At 41.6% G+C, this 22462-nt stretch overlaps 3 protein-coding genes across 3 annotated transcripts; all 3 read right to left on the bottom strand.

Annotated features, from left to right (window-relative positions):
* Positions 1-2410: 2410 nt before the first annotated feature.
* On the bottom strand, positions 2411-5579 carry LOC119815331 (protocadherin alpha-7-like). Its single transcript, XM_038331463.2, is given in 3 exon segments — positions 2411-4701; positions 4704-4739; positions 5576-5579. Coding segments are annotated over 3 exon segments (2331 nt in total).
* Positions 5580-9055: 3476 nt separating this feature from the next.
* Positions 9056-11423, bottom strand: LOC119814416 (protocadherin alpha-6-like). Its single transcript, XM_038330118.1, is given in 2 exon segments — positions 9056-9130; positions 9132-11423. Coding segments are annotated over 2 exon segments (2367 nt in total).
* Positions 11424-16406: 4983 nt separating this feature from the next.
* On the bottom strand, positions 16407-18842 carry LOC119815330 (protocadherin alpha-5-like). The gene has a single exon (XM_038331462.1). It carries the CDS (start codon positions 18810-18812, stop codon positions 16407-16409), a length of 2406 nt encoding a protein of 801 aa, XP_038187390.1. The 5' UTR covers positions 18813-18842.
* Between the last annotated feature and the right edge of the window lie 3620 nt (positions 18843-22462).

The raw sequence follows: 22462 nt of genomic DNA, 5'->3' as shown, positions 1-22462 counted from the left end.
TGTCTCTGACCACTTTCCAAGTCATATTTTGTAGGAAAGGCCCCATCTCTTCCTAAATACCTTCTGTTCAAGTTTTCTTCTACTTCATTTTCATCCCTGAAAATGCTACCCCCCATATTTACATCAGAAATCAGTTCTCCCAGAATTCACTGTATTTCTTACATTGATTCAATAAGAGGCGTGTTTGTTGGAATTCCTCTAGTGGCCTTTCACTAAATCTCTGATCATTTCCAAGAAGTGTTGCTGTTTTCTAGATCCCTATCCCTGCAATCTCTGAAGTACCTACGAGAGATGCATTGCATTGAACTTTTCTAGGGTTTTTTAATGTAGTCCTAACTAAAGCATTTTATTTTTCTAAAATTAAGTAAAGCTAACATTTTACTTAAGTTCTTAAAAATCTGGATGTTTGTGGACACAATAAGCATGTAATCACAGGATATCTTAACTGCTTCTTAGTCCTTGGAATAAGAATACTTCATTAGCTTCAGATGATAAATGTACCAAAAACACACAGACAAGATAGTAAATCAGAAAAGAGGGATAATGGAATTTTCCACGAAGCAGTTACATTTACCCTTGTTTTATGTTTAAAAAGGCTATCTCTATAAATACCATTAAAGATGTTACGAATAAAATGAACTCACAGAATCTCTTAGAACTTTTACAAACAATAAATATATCCCATAGCCAGAAAAGAAAAACCTGAAAAAGTTTGTATCTCTCATAAGTGATTTCACAACCAAAACTCATGGTAACTCGTGAATATAGAGGTGGCCGTAATAATGACTCCTGTCAACATCTACTGCATCCAAAGATGAATGATTTTAATTTCTATTAAGTTGTTGGCTAAGGCTTTAAAACGGCATGAGCAGATAAAACAAAAATTTAAAAAGCAATGAAACAACTACAAATTACCAGCACTAAAACTCGCTAACAATCATAAGTACTCCCCGATTATTCTATAATAGTTAAACAAAAGCAGAATGTGGTGTGCTCGTGGTGTGCTCGTGGTGTGCTCGTGGTGTGCTTGTGGTGTTCTTGTGGTGTGCTCGTGGTGTGCTCGTGGTGTGCTCGTGGTGTGCTCGTGGTAAATCTCCCGTGGGAGCTGCTCATGAATGAACACCTTTGTTTTCACTTACAATGAAAACAAGAACACGATATTTTAAAATAATCTCATAGCATGTATTATAATTTAGCCAACTTTGAAAGTTGAAAATTTGAAAGCAACACGAGATTTTGTTTTGTTTTCAGACAGGATTTCTTTGTGTATCCCTGCCTGTCCTGGAACTCATTCTGTAGACCAGGCTGGCCTCAGACTCAGAGATCCGCCATTCTTTGCCTCCCAAGTGCTGGGATTCAAGGTATTTGTGCCACCACTGCCCAGAAAAAGGATTTTTTGGTTTGGTTTGATTTTTTGTTTGTTTGGATTTTTTTATAACATGAGTTTTATAAACAACACTGCACTCCATGGATGCTCGCAAGAGACACTTGAACCAGTAAATCGTGACGAATCTGAGTAATGAAATTAGATGCAGGTACTTTACATGAGGATGAAACAAAAGACGACATATGACTTGCAAAAGAAGAATTGCGAAAATGCAGAAATGGTTTTGATTGTTATTTTTCTCAAACAGAAAGGCATATTGTATATGTACTAATAGTTTTAGTATATACAACAGAAACCAAAACCTCCCAGAATTCAGAGAGGTAAATACTTTAGTGTAAAAGCTGAAGACTTTCACTGTATGCTAGGGTTGATTCTTCTGTTTTGAATGTGAATAAACTTCCTATACAAAGGGGTCAAATAAATCAATATGTAAGTATATTTAAGGCTATATTTTAAAATAATATTAAAATTGCAAACATGGCAAACACAATCCTACAAATAAGATAAAAAAAGAAAGTGCTTCACAAATATGATTGGAGAATATAAATTGTTGCAGTAAGAAATAGAAGTAATTCAACTTCTAGGGTAAAGAAATTACAGCAACAACGTTGAAATACATGTTGTGGCAGAATATGCACAATACAGAGAACGATCAATGGGTCAACATATGTATTTAAATTACTTCACTGTAGGATTTATAAAGATAGAATTGGGTGGAGCTTACCTATCGTGCTATGGGCACTGGCACCTATCCTAAGAGGTGTGGGCAATGAATAGCACACTAGATATGCAAACACTTAATTTTGGGAATCGGCTATGTAAAGACATTGTTCATATTAGCAAATTATTTATCAAAACTATAGGTCCACGTAAATTACCAACTTTATGAAAGAGAACCCCAAAGTGGCCTGAAATTCCCTTTGTAAGTCAGACTAGATTCAAAATCAAGTATCTTCCTGCCTCAATCTCTCTGGTGCTGGAATTTATGGGGATGCCTCATGAAAAACAGCTAAACGCTTTTCCTCAAGCCTGAGGGAATAAATATTTAAGACTCACGTTGTCTGTAGAGCTGGGGCCCTGAGGTAGGCTGGGGCTGAAGGCCATGAGGTCGGTCTTGGGCGGACCCTCTCCAGAGCACACCCTCTGCCGCCTCTGCTGTGAGTATGACCAGGTTCCCACCGTGCTGGAGCACACCAGCACGGGCTTTCCCGGAGCACAGGCTCCATCTGTGGGCGTCGCCGAGCAGCGCAGCGCGGTGTACAGCAACAGCGTGAGCACCAACAGGCTGGACACGGCACAGATGGCAATGATCAGGTACACGTTGACATCCACTAGCCCCTGATTCAGGCTGGAGGCTCCAACAGACACCTTAGCTGATACCTTCTGTGTTTGGCCGCTGTCTACCAGAGAAAGCAACACCGTGGCTGTGGCGGTCAGCGAAGGTTCTCCGTGGTCCTTCACCAACACTATAAAGCACTGTCGCAATGCATCTGTCTCCTCCAGAGCGCGAGTGGCGCTGATTTCGCCCGTATACAGACCAACGCGGAAAGGACTACGAATTCCACCCGCAGCTGGCTGAAGCTCATAGGATAGCCACGCATTGTAGCCAGAGTCCGCATCTATCGCCCTAACTTTCGCCACAACTTGACCAGGCACTAAAGCGCGAGTAACCACCTCGTTCACTGTGCTAACAGCCCCATTTGTCAAAGGCCCCAGAAGCGCGGGCGCGTTGTCGTTCTCGTCCAGCACAAACACCTGCAGAGTCACATTGCTGCCCAGGGAAGGCACACCAGCATCCCGCGCGCTCACCTGGAACTGCAGCAGCTCCAGCTCCTCATGGTCCAGGGGCTGCAGCGCGAACACCTTGCCGCTCTCCGCGTGCACAGACACGAAGCTCGACAGCGAGCGCTCGCCCACCCGCCTCTCCACCAGCGAGTAGGACACCAGCGCGTTCTCCTGCGCATCCGCGTCCACCGCTGACACCGTGAAAATGTGCGCGCCAGGCGGGTTGTTCTCCTTCACAAACACCGTGTATTCTGGCTGCGCGAACGCGGGCGCGTTGTCGTTTACGTCAGCCACCTCCACGGACACGCTGGCTGTGGCCCACAGCGAGGGCGAGCCCCCGTCCCTGGCTGTCACCACCACCTTATAGTCAGGTGTGGTCTCTCTGTCCAGGGCGCTGTCCAGCACGAGCGAATAGTAATTCTTGAAGGTGGACACCAGCTTGAAGGGGACATGAGGGGTCAGAGAACAGGTCACCTGCCCGTTGGCACCAGAATCACGGTCAGAAACACTAATTAAGGTGACAACTCTTCCAGGTTGGCTGTCTTCAGATATAGGGAGCGACAAGGAACTGACAGTCAGCTGTGGAGCGTTGTCGTTAGCATCTACAACTTCCACAAGAACTGTGCAGTGTCCAGGCAGTGGTGGGAAGCCTTTATCACGTGCCTCTAATGGAATCTTGTAAGCTTTACTTTCTTCGAAATCAATAACTCCTATAACTGTAATTTCTCCGCTCACAGCATCCATGTGAAACTTGGATTTTATATCTGGGGAAATATCATTAGAAAATGAGTACATAACGTCCCCATTCACGCCTTCGTCTAAGTCTGAGGCATTGACTTTGATTACCAAGGTCCCGTTTGGAACATTCTCGGGTAATTTCACAGTATAGAGAGATCTGTCAAAAACCGGAGCATTGTCATTGACGTCCAGCACTGTGATGAGTAACTGAACGGTGCCGGTCAGCTCGGGTTTGCCTCCGTCGGTGGCCGTGAGCAATAAGCGCATCTCTGCAGTTTCTTCTCTGTCTAATGGTTTCCGCAAAACAAGCCCAAGAGGTTTTACTTGTTCGTGGTTTGGTGGTACGTCCAGAGAGAAATGTTCATTGGCGCTCAGTCTGTAAGTCAGCAGAGCATTGGAACCGACATCTGCATCTGACGCGCCCTCTAGTGGAAATCGCGAGTCAAGCAGTCTGGATTCCAGAATAAATAGAGTCTTTTGTGTGGTTGGGAACAGGGGAGGGTTGTCGTTAATGTCCCTCACCTCCACCTCCACGTGGAAAACCTGCAGCGGCCGGTCCACGATCACCTCCAGGTGGATGCTACACTCCGCGCTCCTCCCGCACAGCGCCTCCCGGTCGATCCGAGAATTCACAAACAAAATGCCATTCTGCAGATTTACCTCCAGAAGGTCCCCGCGGTCCTTGGACGCCACCCTGAACAGGCGGGGCACCAGCTCCGCCAGCTCCAGCCCCAGGTCCTGAGCGATGCGACCCACGAAGGTTCCGTGTTTGGCCTCCTCCGGGACGGAGTAGTGGAGCTGGCCACTCCCTGCCTCCCAGGCTGCCAGACTTATCAGGAGCAGAAGTAATTGTCGGCTCTTCCAGTTGAATCCTCTCAGGTTTACCATTTCAAATTACTGACGTCTTATTCTCATTCACGACAATTATGTAAGATTTTAGATATTTATTTTTTTATCTCTTCATTCCAATCCCGCGATGCTGGCCATTGTTGAGCAACCGAAGAGTGAAACCTAGTGGAGTCTTTCTAAAGGAAAATGAATGGCTTAGAGTCGTGACTATTAAGTGGTTAAGAGCGACATCATGTGGCCGAAGTAGTAAGTAGAATTTACAAAATTTAACTTTACAGTTAAGCAATGGAAGGTGTATTTTAAATTGAAATTTTTCTTCTTTGTTGTCAACATGTAGAGCAACATTTCTCATGCATCTTCATGGAATTCTTGGCTGAATAACAGCATTTGAATTTATTTCCTTTTGACTGTAATTTTCTCCTCTTTGTTATTAGAAACACTTTTGTCCCCAGGCAGTTTGACATATAGATCTCTTTAAGACAAACTTTTAAAAAACATCTTTTTAATGTCAAGAAGGAGAGTTTATAAACAATTTTTATCTATCTCTATTGAATAAAATATGAAAAGTTTGGGGATTTTTGGGACAAGATTTTGTGTTAAAGTAACTTCTTACAAAGCAAGTATTGTGAAATTCTCTTTACAGGATTATATATTCCATTATAGGAGTTCTTGTTCACATTATTCACATTTCTTGTGTTCATTTACTCTTTCCACATCTTGTTTTTATGAGTACATGCCTGTTTTCAGTCTCCAACATCATGGTGGTTATTTCTTCATAATATAGATCAGTTATATTAGCTAAATATTACTGCTCACCCATCTTGCTTTCCACAATTTATAATTAATGTCTTTGAATATTTTATCTTTTGAGGGTTTGTTTCACAAATGCCATTTTCTTAAATGTTTCACCCAATGTTCCCAGATGCAAGTAAGAAAATTATATATGTGTTTTAATGTTTCCCAGGTTTAATATTGAACCACATCAATTTTTTAATGATCGGCACTCCGCTTATCTATTGTAAAAGCTTCTCATCACACTTCATTCATTCCCTAGTTAATCTTCATGGTCAACTTTATGAATCTTTATTACCATTGCTTCAAACGTTTGGTACTTTTCAAATGATTTTATAGATGAGTAAACAATTTTTCTAATAGTTACCCAAGAAAATCCTCTTTATAATACTTTTCCTCTCTTATCTCATACTCTCTCCTATGAGAAACATACCCTTCAACCCAAGTGGATTGTTCCTGATTTCAGATTCAATTGGAATTTTGCTGTGCACCCATTTACTTAAAGTTATTTCTTCCCCCCAAAATACTGGTTATTGTCAATATTCTCCCAAGGGAACATCTCTATTTATAGCCAGGAAACTCATCAATAATCTGGAAACTTCCTTCAGCTAGTGAGATGGGTGGACAGTAATGTTCAGGCACGCTGTAATTTATTTACCTTTCTTGTGTCTCATAACTTTCTGCTTTCTATGACTGTAACATTATATACATTATATCTTTATTTTTATATGGAATTCTTTTTTTAAAGATTTATTATATATATACAACATTCTGCCTCCATGTATGCCTGTACGCCAGAGGAGGGTGCCAGATCTCAGCACAGATGGTTGTGAGCCACCATAAAATTGCTGGGAATTGAACTCAGGACCTCTGGAAGAGCAGCCAGTGCTCTTAACCTCTGAGCCATCTCTCCAGCCCTATATGGAATTCTTGAAGGTTGGGCTTTGACTCAGTGATTTTTGGCAGATACTGGTCTATGAAGTCCTCCTATACTTTTATTAATGCTTTACTTGTTGGACATGGCCATAGATTTTTTTTCTACTTCTAAAACAGTGAGAGGTGTTCGGGTTGCTACATATAATTATCCATACAAATTTTCCTTGTCCTCCTCCTCCTTCTCCTCCTTCTCCTTCCTCTTCCCCTTCTCCTCCTCTTCTCTCTTCTCTCTTGTTGTTCTTCTTGTTCTTGTTTCTTCTTCTTCTTCTTCTTCTTCTTCTTCTTCTTCTTCTTCTTCTTCTTCTTCTTCTTCCTTTTCTCCTCCTCCTCCTCCTCCTTCTCCTCCTCCTCCTTCTCCTTCTCCTCCTCCTCCTTTTCCTTCTTCATTTTTCAAGAGTTTCTCCATGTAGCCCTGTTCATCCTGAAACTTAATCTGTAGACCAGACTGGTCCCAAACTCAGTGCTGAGATTAATCTCAGCATGTTCCATCACCATCTGGCACAAACTGTGCTGTTTATTGATTAGTGTGCCCAGAAGTAAATTTGTTACTCTTAAGTAGATAGAAGAGTGTAGAGAATTTTTCATCTTGATACTATATCAAGTATGTGTTAAAAACATTAGTCTGCACTTCTTTTTGTAGAACAAAGAAAACTGGGTTAATTATTTACGCCATTCCAAGAGTGAAAATATGAAGACATTAGAAGCAGAAACTCCAACTTAGTCCTCTTACCGACACTGACCAGGTTTAGTGGAAGCAAATATGATATGGAGCTTAGGATGGTCTATTTTCTAGGGAAAATACATGATAGAAAAAGTTAAGGCTTTAAGGCTATCTCGGGGAGTCACTTCTGTGCCTTGAATGTCCTTTGAAATGAAAACCTTTTCTATTGCTGAAGTCTTAATTCAACAGTTAACATCAGAAATAATTGTTCTAAAAGAACTACACAGCACTAAAATGCTAGTGGTATGTCAGAATAACATTCCCAGAATAACAAAACAAATAACTTTACACAAAATGAAAATAATATGGAAATCACACTAATCAAGCAGCCACTCCTTGACAAACACTATTATAAGCACCTGAGAAGTAACAACACACACACACACACACACACACACATATATATATATATATATATACATATATATATATATATATATTTGGTTTTTCAAGACAGGGTTTCTCTGTGGCTTTGGAGCCTGTCCTGGAACTATCTCTTATAGACCAGGCTGGTCTCAAACTCACAGAGATCCACCTACCTCTGCCTACCTAGTTCTGGGATTAAAGGCGTGTGCCACCACCGCCCGGTGACAAGTTACAAATTTTAAAAAAAAAATTTCTGCATGACAGATTCTATTATTTATATTCTAAATTTTGTAGATTTGAAACAGAGAACTAACCGCATAAACATCCGGTGTAATGCTTCAAAACTAAGAAGCATAGGTGGAATTTGGCAAGAGAAATGTCCTGAAGACTCACAGCTGAGACACTAGTTAGCTGCCTTTTTGTAGAGAACCAGTAAACAGTGCAAATAATTACATGGAGAAAGAGAGGGAATAAGCTTGTACTCCATGCAGAGACCCATTAAATGAATTCCGAAGATAAGAGAATCGCAACATCACAGAAGTACATTGACCTTTATGTTTGTTTCTTTGTGGTTTTCCCTCCAGTAGGTAGAACCTAGAGCCTTGCACCCGCTAGACAAGGGAGCAACCAGTGAGGCCAACAATGGACCATTGACCTTATGTGAGTTCACTGGATTAAAGTCTGAGTTCCCTCCAACTACTGTTTCTACAGCATCTGGACCACTAATAAACTGGGTAATAATTACGGATGGAGCGAGTCTATTAATGACTATGAAATCATCTTTGCAAGAATCATGCAACCTAACTCATTGTCCTTTATCACTAAATGGTTCAAGAATAACTTTTAAAAAAAGAGCTCAAGGTCCTCTAAAAATAACAATGACTAGCGAAAGAATACAGAAATAACATAGTATGAGTGTTCATTCAAAAGAGGATAAACCTTTATAAAGATCTTTCATAGAGTGCTTGCCTGGCATGTCCTTGGTCTCAACACACACACACACACACACACACACACAGCAAGAAAACAAAAAAAAAACAAAGAGAAAAGAATGTGTGACCTAATTGTATTATGATTTTAATGTTCTATAAAAATATTCAAAATAGTATTCCCAGTGTTAAAATACAAAAACGCAAACACCCTATGTATTTACTTAGGAAAATATTAACACTAACCGGAATAAAGTGGCAGAAAAGGACAAGTGTAATAACATTTTGCGCTTGGTTTTTAAAACTATAGAGTGTAGAATGTGCATAATTGTATTTAATTCCGTTTACATCTAAGATCAAAACAAATGAAGATTATAAGGAAAATAATAAAATGAAAGTACTTAGCCCAGTGAAATGAATAGAAATTTAAAGACTGAGAAAATATGAAACTAAGTATAGAAAAACAGTACAAAATTTAAATTGTAAAGACAGTTATGAATTTTGGACTTACTCTTGAGCAATGCTCTTCATTTAAATCCGGATGCTCGCCCACTACAGGACAAGGAGGAAGACCCGGGCTGAAGGCCATGAGGTCGGTTTTGGGTGGTCCCTCTCCAGAGCACACCTTCTGTCTCCTCTGCTGTGAGTATGACCAGGTCCCCACCGCGCTGGAGCACACCAGCATGGGCTTCCCAGACCCGCACCCGCCGTCTGTGGGCGGCACTGAGCACCGAAGTGCAGTGTATATCATGAGGGTTAGAACTAGCAGGCTGGACACCGCGCAGATAGCAATGATCAAGTACACATTAACGTTCACTAAAGATATTTCCCGGCCAGTGGAGCCTGACGCCCGCGAAGAGGCTTTTGGAGTTTGGCTGTTCTCAACCAGAGATACTAACACGGTGGCAGTGGCTGTCAGCGCAGGTTCCCCATGGTCCTTCACCAGCACTAATAGGCGATGGCGCGGAGCATCCGCCTCCTCCAGGGTTCGTGTAGTACTTATCTCGCCTGTGTACAGACCAACCCGGAACAGACTCCGCGTTCCACCGGTTAAAGGATGCAGTTCATAAGACAGCCACGCATTGTAGCCAGAGTCTGCATCTACTGCGCGCACCTTAGTGACAACTTGGCCGGGAACCACTAAGGGGGACACAAGCTCGCTCACTACACCACCGGATCCTTGCGTCCAAGGTCCTAGCAGCGTGGGTGCGTTGTCGTTCTCGTCCAGCACAAACACCTGCAGAGTCACATTGCTGCCCAGGGAAGGCACACCAGCATCCCGCGCGCTCACCTGGAACTGCAGCAGCTCCAGCTCCTCATGGTCCAGGGGCTGCAGCGCGAACACCTTGCCGCTCTCCGCGTGCACAGACACGAAGCTCGACAGCGAGCGCTCGCCCACCCGCCTCTCCACCAGCGAGTAGGTCACCAGGGCGTTCTCCTGCGCATCCGCGTCCATGGCCGACACCGTGAAGATGTGCGCGCCAGGCGGGTTGTTCTCCTTCACGAACACCGTGTATTCGGGCTGTGCGAACGCGGGTGCATTGTCGTTCACATCAGCTACTTCCACGGACACGCTGGCTGTGGCCCACAGTGAGGGCGAGCCCCCGTCCCGGGCAGTCACCACCACCTTATAGTCAGCTGTGGTCTCTCTGTCCAGGGCGCTGTCCAGCACGAGCGAATAGTAATTCTTGAAGGTGGACACCAGCTTGAAGGGGACATGAGGAGTCAGGGAGCAGGTCACCTGCCCGTTGGCTCCAGAGTCCAGGTCTGAAACACTAATTAGAGCAATGACCGTACCCAGTGCAGCGTCCTCTCGAACAGGCAGCGATAAGGAAGTCAATGTGATCTGAGGCACATTGTCATTTTCATCCAATACCTTCACTAGAACAGTGCAATGACCCGCCATCGGAGGGTGTCCTTTGTCCGTCGCGTCAACGCGGATTTTGTAGACATCGACTTGTTCAAAATCCAAGTTCCCTTGAATTATGATCTCTCCTGTATCTGTATCTATGTTAAACTGCTCAAGAACCATGGGCGGCACCAGCCTATTAAAAGAGTAAGAAATTGCTGAATTGGTTCCTTCGTCCCTGTCAGAAGCGTTCAGTCTAATAACCGTCGTTCCGTTGTGTGAGTTTTCCAATATTCTCACTTCATATTCAGACTGCTGGAAAGTAGGGGCGTTATCGTTCACATCCAGCACAGTGACCAGCAGCTGAACAGAGCCTGTGAGCTCAGGTTTGCCTCCGTCCGTGGCTGTCAGGAGCAGCTTATGCTCAGGAGCATCCTCTCTGTCCAAGGATTTTCTCAACGAGAGTCCAATTTGTTTGTTACCATCACTGTCTGTTTTCACATCTAGCCCAAAGTATTCACTGGGACTGAGTTTATAGATTAAGATAGAATTTGATCCAACATCAGCATCAGATGCGCCCTCTAGTGGAAACAAGGAATCTGGCAGCCTGGATTCATAAATTAACATTCTTTGCTCCTTTACCGAGAACACAGGAGGGTTATCATTAATATCCTTCACCTCCACCTCCACGTGGAAAACCTGCAGCGGCCGGTCCACGATCACCTCCAGGTGGATGCTACACTCCGCGCTCCTCCCGCACAGCGCCTCCCGGTCGATCCGAGAATTCACAAACAAAATGCCATTCTGCAGATTTACCTCCAGAAGGTCCCCGCGGTCCTTGGACGCCACCCTGAACAGGCGGGGCACCAGCTCCGCCAGCTCCAGCCCCAGGTCCTGAGCGATGCGGCCCACGAAGGTTCCGTGTTTGGCCTCCTCGGGGACGGAGTAGTGGAGCTGGCCACTCCCAGCTTCCCAGGCTGCCAGGAGCAGAAGTGACAGAAGCAGACACCGTGTTCCCAGCCTGCCTTCAGTGGTAAAATCCATGTCAGATGCTTCTTGCTTTACTTCCATTAGAAGATTTTTTTTCAGTCCGTAAAATTCTGTATGATTCAAAGTCTATCGATTCAGTTCTTCTGCATTCGCCATCATTCAGCAGTCATGGAAAATTACAGCTACCAGAGGAAAGGGCTTTGTGTGCTGGCTAGATGTAACTCCGTGGTAGACAGCGACACCATGCGGCTCCAATGGGTAAGACACGAATTCGTATATCCTCACTTACCTTGATAGCAAATCCTCCAGGTGTTTATAATTTTCAGGGCCAATTCTTTTCGTATTGTGTTCTTTTTTTCTTTTTTTGTAATTTAGAATTAGAATGGTCTTTATTTATTCGCGGAGAAACAACGTTTTTAGCATTTTAAACGTTTTAGCATTTTCTCATCCAAATTATAAATATTAAGTGTGGTATAATCTAATCTTGGAAATAAGAAGGTGAGCAATTCTCCATAATTTGGGTACAAAATTAATTTGTCCATATATTTCTTTAGTGGAAAATATGTACACTTCCCTGATTTTAAAAAATTATAATTGTCTAAATTTTTAAATCTTAAAAGATTGCTGATGTTTATTGTTACTTTGTTCCTTGTATCACACATGCTTATGGGTCCTTCTTGTGATAATTGAGCATGGTTTTAATGCATAGTGTGTGAAAGATTTTAAATTTATAATGTGTTCTCACTGAAGATCGGGTTCACCCTAAACTGTGAAGCCCAGGATGTTCTCAAACTCAAAATGTTTGCATCTCAGAATTGAGAGCAGGGAGCAGGACATGGGAACGTGCCAGTGAACCTATCGCTATGGCATTTCTCCATCGATGCTCAGTCTATAGTGATAACTTCCCAATCTCATCACATTAATTTCTGCCAGAAATTATTCCTGCTGTGTTTCATTGCTCTTGTATGCTATTCCGGAAGACTCCATCTTTTTCTCTAAACCTCAACTTCGTCCTATACTCCTTCCCTTCAGAGGGCCTCATCTTCTCCCACGTTCATGTGATACCTTTCCAAACATCCCCCAAACCACATCTGCATCCCCCCTTCTATGTTTCTGTCAATTCCATTTATATATGACTCTTAGAAAGCAATTGGTTTAACACGCAAGCATTGCTAGCAATTATTAGAGAATTAGTAGATTCAGGGCTTGAAAATTAACATTTTGTTTTAATGACATAAACATTCTCTCTATCACCTATAGTGATTTTTATTTCTCTGCCTCCTTATTGATCTTATTCAAAGTCAGCCCACAGATTCTCTATCTTTCACATATACCATGCTTACCTTTATGAGTATAAATTTTATTAAATTACTAAAACTAGAAATTTATTATTAGAATTACTTCTAGGAGACTCACAGCTTGATCTCATTTTAATCATAACATTTTCTGTTTCTCAAAAATTTCTCCTTGCTAATAAATTCTTTTTTATTATTTTGTAAGGTATGTATTTTATAAAGCATCTTCAGTAGGTGGTTAGTTTCTAAACATACGTTGCTGATAATAAAAGCATAAGCCAAACAATTATTTTCAATTGTTCTTCAGTATGAATCATATTTTGTAGAGAATATAGGATATTTGCAATTGCCTCCTAAAAGTAGCCTTAGTTTAATCTTGTTTTTTTCTTGACTGAGGATTGAATTCAAGGTCTTGGGTTAGTGCTCTACCACTGTGCAGGACCCCAGCATAAAGCGGGCTTTTAATAGTTTCAACTATTCCTGTAAAAAATGTTACCTTCATAATTAAAGTCAGGTCAAATATAAACTTTACCATTATTTCATCCTTAATTCGCCAACTGGAGATGGTTGAACTTCTTTTCAAACTTAAGCAAGTCAACAGTAAGACCTCCAAATGAAGCATGGTATCCCACCTTTTGCCACTATTCTGACATACATTAAGCCTCACGATGATAATACAAAGCTCTTCCTTTTGTGAGATGCTATCTTCAAATAATTAACCCAGATATAGTAGATATTTCCCCAAGACTTTCCTTTACAGTAATTTGTGCCAACAAAAACATCATTTGCTAAGCAATAACAAACCCCTGAATGCATTTTTTTTACTTAGAATAATATAAGCCTCACATTAATTATATATTGAGCTAGTCTTTTTGGCAAAGCTTTTCCATAGTAACTAATGCATATATATTAATCTAAGTAAAGTGTACTTCCTACAGGAAACACCAACCAGCAAAAATTAGCAAACATTAAACATCATATTTACTTTTCAAAATCTTCTAAAGATTAGTTGTACAATCCAACTGGAATTGTTGTGATAATCTTATTGTTTCCAAGTTAAAAATGATTAAACATTACTGAAATCCTTTATGTAAAATAAAATTATATGGAAAGAAAAAATGCTGATCTTTTGCTGACAAATAGCTTACAGATTCTCATTTTATTTATTTAAATTGTTTATTCCAGTTGAGAGAGAAGATTATACGAAAATATGATTAGTCAGTCTCTTTATAAACAAATAACTTCCTCCACCATATGGAAAATTTTATAGAAATTATACAAAGCAGTAAGTTTATCTTTCAAAACTAAATTAACCTAATTTTTAAAAGTTGATAGGTATTTGCAATTAACCAATAGTGTAGCAAAAGCTATTCTCAATTCTAAGACCTCCCTAAAGTTGATCACTGTATTATAAATATCCAAAGAGCAAGATAGAAGAGGTAGCTATGGAAGGAAACGCACTTGGAATTAGATTGAATGGGTAACTATGAAAGGAAATGCACACGTGAATTTTAAACATCGGCAATGCCAGAAAAGGGGACCTAACATCTCCTACATTAGGTGTGCAATGGTTATTACCTGTTGAGCTCACCCATTTGCCCAAAACAGCAAAAAGAGGACCAAGAGAATTTTTATTTTTCAATGGCAAGGACTCTTACCTATGTTTGTAAACAATAAACCCAAGAGAAGAGTTTTTATAATAGTAATTTTATATTATTTCCTAATTTAAAATGCAAAGCAACAAACATTATGTTTTCTGACAAAATGCATGGGGATTTTTCAGAGCAGAGGGGTTCACAAGGACTTCTCAACACAAATAATTTTTTATTGATATTTATTGAGCTCTACATTTCTCTCTGCTTCCCTCCCTGCTTCTCCCCTCTCCCATCAATCCTCACCAAAGGTCCCCATGTTCCTAATTTACTCAGGAGATCTTGTCTTTTTATACTTTCTACTTCCCATGTAGATTATATCTATGTAAATCTCTCTTAGTGTACGTATTGTTGTCCAAGTTCTCTGGGATTGTGGTTTGTAGGCTGGCTTTCTTTAAAAACCACCTATGAGTGAGTACATGTGATAATTGTCTGTCAACACAAATAATTTAAGGTGAAACTGTACCCAAGTTTCTGAACAACTACATCATTGTTCCTCCAAATTCCAATGCTAACCTTTAGGGGGAAATGAATTGTTCTCTATTAATATGATGTTCTGTTATGGGAATCGAAAGGAAATTTTAACTGTAATCCTTTCTGTTTCAAGAATTTTAAAAAATAGCTATGTATATCCAAGTGAAAACACTACTAAAATGAAATTTTTAACAATAAAGTTTTAAATTATGAAACCATAGGTGTGATAATCTATTTAGGCAAGGATTAAATTAATTGTTTACTAAAGAAATATGACTGAAAAACGAAATTAAACTTTTATATAAAAATAAAATAGTTGCAATTCAACAGAAAGAAAAAAGTATAGTTGATGGGCTTTTGTAAAAATATTGATATGTAGTCATAAAAATAATTTATAAAGAATAAATAATTTAACTCATGCTTTCTGGCTCACACCTTTAATCTCAGCTCTAGGGAGGTAGAGGCAAGATAGATATCTGTGAGTTCCAGTTCAGTTGGTTTACATAAATAGTCCCAAGCCAACAGGGGCTACATGTATGACCCTGTCTCAAAACTGACAGAAAGAAACATTTAAAAGCGTGTCTTACACTCTGTTCTATGATATGCCCTAGATTACGTGTGAGTATGCTTAAATGACAAGAAATCATGAAAACATTTTACAAGCGGAGTGCAGTCTCTCATACCTGTAAACCACCACTAGGGAGCCTAGGACAGGAGGACTCAGAGTTTGAGGGCAGCCGAGGAATCATGATGTCAACGCCAGCCTGGGTTACATAGCTCAGCTCAGTCTCAAAAAAAAAATAAAGAGCAAAAGAAGAAAGAAAGGAAGGAAGGAAAAAAGGAAGGAAGGAAGGAAGGAAGGAGGGAGGGAGGGAGGGAGGGAGGGAGGGAGGGAGGAAGGGAGGGAGGGAGGGAGGGAGGGAAGGAGAAAGACAAATATGGCTTAACAAAAAGAAACTTTGCTATGCAAGTGTAATGACCCCCATTGAAAGCCCAATAACCCACGAGCCACATATGGTCCTGACTAGTCCCAGCACATGCAGGGGTGATAACAGGGATTGCTGGAGGTCGCTCTCTGCTAGCCTAACTCCAGGCTCAGTGACAGACTGCATCTCAAGGGAATAATGCATGAGCAGGCCACACACACCCACACACATACATACACTCCATGTCCACAAAAGACTTGAAAATATTTTAGGTTAAGATAGAAGGTTGCTGTATCAACTAATAAAACATCTTACGCAATAACAGTGACTGCAATCCACATTCAGTGTAAAGATGTGTCCAAAGCTATCACTTTAAATATTTTATGTGTGAATGTTTTACCTGCATATATGTATGTGTACCATGTGCCCATGGAAGTCAGAGGGTGTTGGCTCCCTGGAACTGAAGTTTCAAATGGTTATGAGCCATCCTGTAGGTAGATGGAATTGAACTCATGTCACACCCAGTACTCATAACCACTGAGTCAATGGGGATAAGCCTGGGGTCACTCCAGGCCCCCAAAAATAGCTTTTTTTGTAAGCATTGTACTTTAAAGAACAGGAAACGGAACAACTAAAAGTAGACTATGAATTTGTTAGGTTAATTGTGTGTGTGTAACATTTAATTCTTAAAAGCTAAAATCATCACTCGGAAAGCCTTCAGGTATTCAATGCAAAAGAGTTAAAGAGAAAAAAATACACTTTGATTAAGAAACTCACATTCTCTGTAGAGCTGGGGCCCTGAGGTAGGCTGGGGCTGAAGGCCATGAGATCGGTCTTGGGCGGACCCTCTCCAGAGCACACCCTCTGTCGCCTCTGCTGCGAGTATGACCAGGTCCCCACCGCGCTGGAGCACACCAGCACGGGCTTCCCCGACCCACTCTCGCCCTCCGTGGGCGCCGCCGAGCAGCGCAGCGCGGTGTACAGCAGCAGCGAGAGCACCAACAAACTGGACACCGCGCAGATGGCGATGATCAGGTACACGTTGACATCCATCAGCTTGGAATCTGAGCCAGAGGTTCCAGCCAGGACCCTAGACGAGACCTTCGGTGTCTGGCTGTTCTCCACTAGAGACACCAGGAAGGTGGCAGTGGTGGTCAGTGCTGGCTCGCCGTGGTCCTTCACCAACACCAACAAGCGCTGACGCGGCATGTCCGATTCATCTAGAACACGTGTGGTGCTGATCTCACCAGTGTATAACCCCACGCGGAACGGGCTGCGCGCAGCACCCGCCGCAGGCTGTAACTCATAGGACAACCACGCATTGTAGCCAGAATCCGCGTCCACTGCACGCACCTTTGCAACTATGTGGCCTGAGCTCACCGATCGGGACAACAATTCAATGGTTCCTCCACCACCCTGAGGCCCCAGCAGGGCGGGCGCATTGTCGTTCTCATCCAGCACAAACACCTGCAGAGTCACATTGCTGCCCAGGGAAGGCACACCAGCATCCCGCGCGCTCACCTGGAACTGCAGCAGTTCCAGCTCCTCATGGTCCAGGGGCTGCAGCGCGAACACCTTGCCGCTCTCCGCGTGCACAGACACGAAGCTCGACAGCGAGCGCTCGCCCACCCGCCTCTCCACCAGCGAGTAGGACACCAGCGCGTTCTCCTGCTCATCTGCGTCCATGGCCGATACCGTGAAGATGTGCGCGCCAGGTGGGTTGTTCTCCTTCACGAACACCGTGTATTCGGGCTGCGCGAACGCGGGCGCATTGTCGTTCACATCAGCCACCTCCACGGACACGCTGGCTGTGGTCCACAGCGAGGGCGAGCCCCCATCCCGGGCAGTCACAACCACGTGGTAGTCAGGCGTGGTCTCGCGGTCCAAGGCGCTGTCCAGCACGAGCGAATAGTAATTTTTGAAGGTGGACACCAGTTTGAAGGGGACATGCGGAGTCAGGGAGCAGGTCACCTGCCCATTAGCGCCGGAGTCGCCATCAGACACACTAATCAGGGCAATGACAGTCCCCAATTGAGCATCCTCTTTGATAGGCAAAAACAGCGATGTTATAGCCATCTCTGGCACGTTATCATTTACATCCACTAGTTTCACTATAACTTTACAGTGTCCTGCTAGTGGGAATGTACTTCTGTCCACGGCGTCAATATTAATTTCATATAATTTGCGGTCTTCGTAATCCAGCTCCCCCTTAACTTTTATTTCTCCGCTGGTAGAATCTATTGCAAATTTCGATTTTACATCATCAAGAACAAGATTACTGAAGAAATACAGTATTTCACTATTAATTCCCTCATCCGCATCTGAAGCGTTAAGTTTAACTACTAATGTCTCATTGGGTGTATTTTCCAACAATCTAACGTTATAAATAGATTCATCAAACTCCGGAGCGTTATCATTTGCATCCAATACATCAATCAGTAATTGTACAGTACCTGTTAGTTCAGGTTTCCCTCCATCGATTGCAATCAGTAACAAACGATGCTCTTGGGTTTCTTCTCTATCTAGGGGTTTCTTCAAAACTAGTTGTAAAACGTTTGTCTCCTCTTCCTTTCTTTTAACATCCAAGTCAAAATATTCGTTAGGATTTATTTTATAGCTCAAAGCTGCATTGACTCCTATATCCATATCAGATGCGCCCTCTACTGGAAACCGCGAATCTGGCATTCTTGACTCTAAAATAAGTAATCTTTGTTCTGGTCGGGAGAATCTAGGCGGGTTGTCGTTAATGTCCCTCACCTCCACCTCCACGTGGAAAACCTGCAGCGGCCGGTCCACGATCACCTCCAGGTGGATGCTACACTCCGCGCTCTTCCCGCACAGCGCCTCCCGGTCGATCCGAGAATTCACAAACAAAATGCCATTCTGCAGATTTACCTCCAGAAGGTCCCCGCGGTCCTTGGACGCCACCCTGAACAGGCGGGGCACCAGCTCCGCCAGCTCCAACCCCAGGTCCTGAGCGATGCGGCCCACGAAGGTTCCGTGTTTGGCCTCCTCGGGGATGGAGTAGTGGAGCTGGCCACTCCCTGCCTCCCAGGCTGCGAGGAGCACAAAGGAGATGAGCAGGCGCCGGAATCCCGGACTTCCTTGCTGGGAATATAGCATCGCAATCTTGTTCCACTTCTCCAGTTTTTATTGCAGCACCAAGAAAATCCTTTGCAAACTTAATTCCAATTTAATATCCTCGCTTTTTTTGTGTGTAAGCTTCTGTAGCAGAGTCTAAAATGGAAGGCCCTTTTCCTAAGTAAAACGTATTCTCCCTTTCCTTTTGACGTTGGAAGAGAAGAAAATATCGTGGTGTCTAGCGACATCATGTGGCTGAAAGGGTAAGTATTTTATTTTGGTCTGTTTTATTCACTTACCTTTTATTAGTGAAATATTTCTCAATACTACTCAATTTCAACTACATGTTTTCTATGCCTCCGTATAGCCCTCTTCTCTATTTAAATATCAGTTTATTAACCAGACTTTCTACATTAATTGCATTACTTCCCAATCCCCAGATTTTCTGCTGATGGTCTTCCAATTGGACTTAACTTTATAAAGACAACCTAAAGCAAAACATCAACATGATTATACCACTGCATATCGACATATCTTCAGTAAAGACACCCCAATAATTTGTGTTACCTATTTTGTTTATAGAGGAGTTTATACTCAAACTGATCTAAGAAAAAAATTTTAATAGTTATTATTTTCGATAGTTAGTTGTAGAGTAGTGTTGTTTTCATATTCATCTATCACCTAATTTTAAAAAAATTTTCTGTATCCCCTTAATGGACTTATACTGCCTCAGTATTAATTGAAGAGAATTTTCTAAATTTCAGTGTTTAATACTGGTGATTTATTGATGCTATCTTCTAAAATAATTAAGCGTTTTAATAGGATACTAACTTGGGTTCCTTTTTTGAAATCTATCCAAATTTATGAGCATTTAGCCCTTTAATCTTTTTCAACACCTACCAATTTTTATGCTGTATTACTCTAATGTGGAGACTTTAATTGTCCAGATGTCATACAATTTGGTAAGCAACTTCACACCATTGTCAAGATACAGCATCCAAGTAGCAATTATTCGAGTTGCCATTAATATGTAAATTGTATAATCACTTATCTTACATTTATTCAACAAATAGAATCCTAATATTGATTGAGAAGTAGTGTGCAGCAAAAATATTTAGGATCCAGTAAAGGCAATGGTATAGTCAATGGAGAAAAGGCATTGCTAATATGGAAAAGAGTTTATGTTTTTATACAGATGTGTGGAAGATAGAAGTCTCTTAACATATGACTCATCTTTGCATCTGTTGGAATCAAGTCCGTATTTGTAGTTGATTTTGTAGTTGATTCTTAATTTGAGGATTTCTTTCTCCATTGCTACATTCTAAATCCCACAGAAGACATGAAGGAAAGAATCTTTAAATCTTCCAAGTCATTCTTTCAGTCAGTTATTAAGGAATACTTTCTTGGCTGATCCAACTCACTGGTACTTTTCCTGGGTGTTTTGGTGGTAGCTGAGATTGGTAGTGCATGCCTTTACCCCCGCACACTATGATTCTCTGTGTTGCCCGACGAAGTATAGTAAAAGAAATGAATAAGAGATACACAGCTTAAATGTTCATAACACTCACCATTACAGGTAGCACAGGAGTGAAAAATAAACTAATATTTATTTCAATTCAATCTTTCTCAATAATGACAAGCATATTTCCTAATTGCACATCAAGCAAATATTTTAGTAGGTTATCCTTCTCTGAAAGAAACTATCATTCAGGACAACTGCAGCTTTCCGTGTACAATCTAGAATTCAATTCAATATTATCGGACCTAATAAGAAGGTTATGAGAAGAAAAACATGGGGTGACAGATGATTCAATGACCTGAGAGGTCACGAATAACTATAATTATTGTGTTAATTAAATTCACAAAAGTAAATTTTTTGAAAATCTCTAATTTTTAAAAAAAGGAAAGCAAGGCTTTAAAACTGAAAGGGCACTGATGGAAGTGAAGAATTCAGTTGATGATGTGGATGGTAGTCCAGACAAATAAGAAAATAGTAAGGCATTTATGTGGTCCACACCTTTAAACCCAACACTCCAGAGACAGAGGAAGCAGATCTCAGAGTCTGAGGCCAGCCTGGTCTACAGAGCAAGTTTCAGGGCTACACAGAAAAACTGTCTAAAAAAATCAAAGAAGAAGAAGAGGAGAAGAAAACATTACTAAGTAAGGGAAAAGTTGCGATAACATACATAAGAATCATGCAGCAAAGAGCATCAGTGACTTAAAAGCACAAATTCGATGCAAAATGAAGTATATGGAGAAAAGATTTAACATACATATGCTGTGATTCTCAGGAGAGTAATGCAAGGTAGAAGCAATATTTGAAGGTATACTAATAAATATTAATTTTAAATTGATAAAGTATCAACTCACAGATACAAAATGTTGTGATAACTTCAAAGAAAAATTTAAAAGTAAATCAAAGCTGATCAGGTAATGTAAAGTTATTGACAATTTCAAAACAAAGAAAGAATTTTAAAAAGAGCTAAAAAGAGGAAAAATCACACTCTATCAATAATAAATTCAGTTGTCATATTCTTAAGAAAGAACTATAAAAAAGTTATCTTGAAAGTTATGGGAAAAAATAACTGCCAACTCAGCATTTAATACCTAGCAAAACTATTTCTCAAAGGTGGAATTGAAATACTACATCTGAACGTGCAAAAACATGGGGATTTCTTCATTATCAAACCATAGGAAAGGAAATACTGAAGAACTTTTTCAGAAGAAAAATAACTTTTTAAGAAGAAACACGAGCATAAATGGGCATTAACGGTACAAAAGTAATCATTGTATGTCTAGGATCTGTACCCAATTCAAAAGCACGAGTGTATCATGGAGTGGGAGCAGATGAATCATTTCCCAAGGTCCACTCAACATTACAGTACATTACAAGTATTGGTTTATGCTTTAACAAGTCCACAGTGTGCATTATAATCTCTAGGAAACCAAAGAGAAAACTAAAAGAAAATATGACTTTAAGGCTCACATTAGAGCTACAGACATCAGTAAGAAGGGGTCGTATGAGGTTCCAGACCCTTCTTTCCCTAAAACAGGACACTCTGCCATGACTACACCACCTTGTGCCAATCAAGAGAAACCTAAAAATGAAGCAAGACACTTCTGCCCTCCAGATGAGCTCAAAACTCCCATTCCAAAGCAGACAAGAAATGCAAGGACTTCTCTTCATATTCTTTTCTCTCAGCATGGTGCCACTCACTCAGGGAGAAGCAACAGCTTCCGCCATCTCTCTGAGGAGAGATGGAGAGTGGGACGTGCATTCTGCATCCTACGTTTCAGGGGGCAGAGCACTACCTGAAGGGTTGGTCTCTGTCTCACGACTCAGAGCACAAGTGTAAGCCAGCATATTGATGAGTGAGGAAAACCAGCAGAGGTCAATGGGCCACAGGGCCTGCAGTTTAGGTGCCCTACCCTAGCAGCTTCTCTCATGAGGAGAAGAGAAGAGTGGACCAGGGACCCAATGTTACGACATCTCAGCGGGAAGATCAAGAAATTCTTTCCTGCGTCACCCAAATCGGCACCCTGATAGAGCACGGAAGGTTTTAGGTGCCTGGAAATGACTCAGAACAACAACAAAATGTTGCACCTGGGTGTGGATGCACACCTTTAATCCCGGCCCTTGTGGGCAGGGGTCGGAGGATCTTTGTGATTTCCAAGTCAGCCTGGCCTACTTA

This window comes from Arvicola amphibius, chromosome 5, assembly GCF_903992535.2.
Source record: "Arvicola amphibius chromosome 5, mArvAmp1.2, whole genome shotgun sequence".
NCBI lineage: Eukaryota > Metazoa > Chordata > Mammalia > Rodentia > Cricetidae > Arvicola > Arvicola amphibius.
The sequence above is the reverse complement of the archived record's forward strand: the minus strand, read 5'-3'. Positions and strand labels throughout refer to the sequence as shown.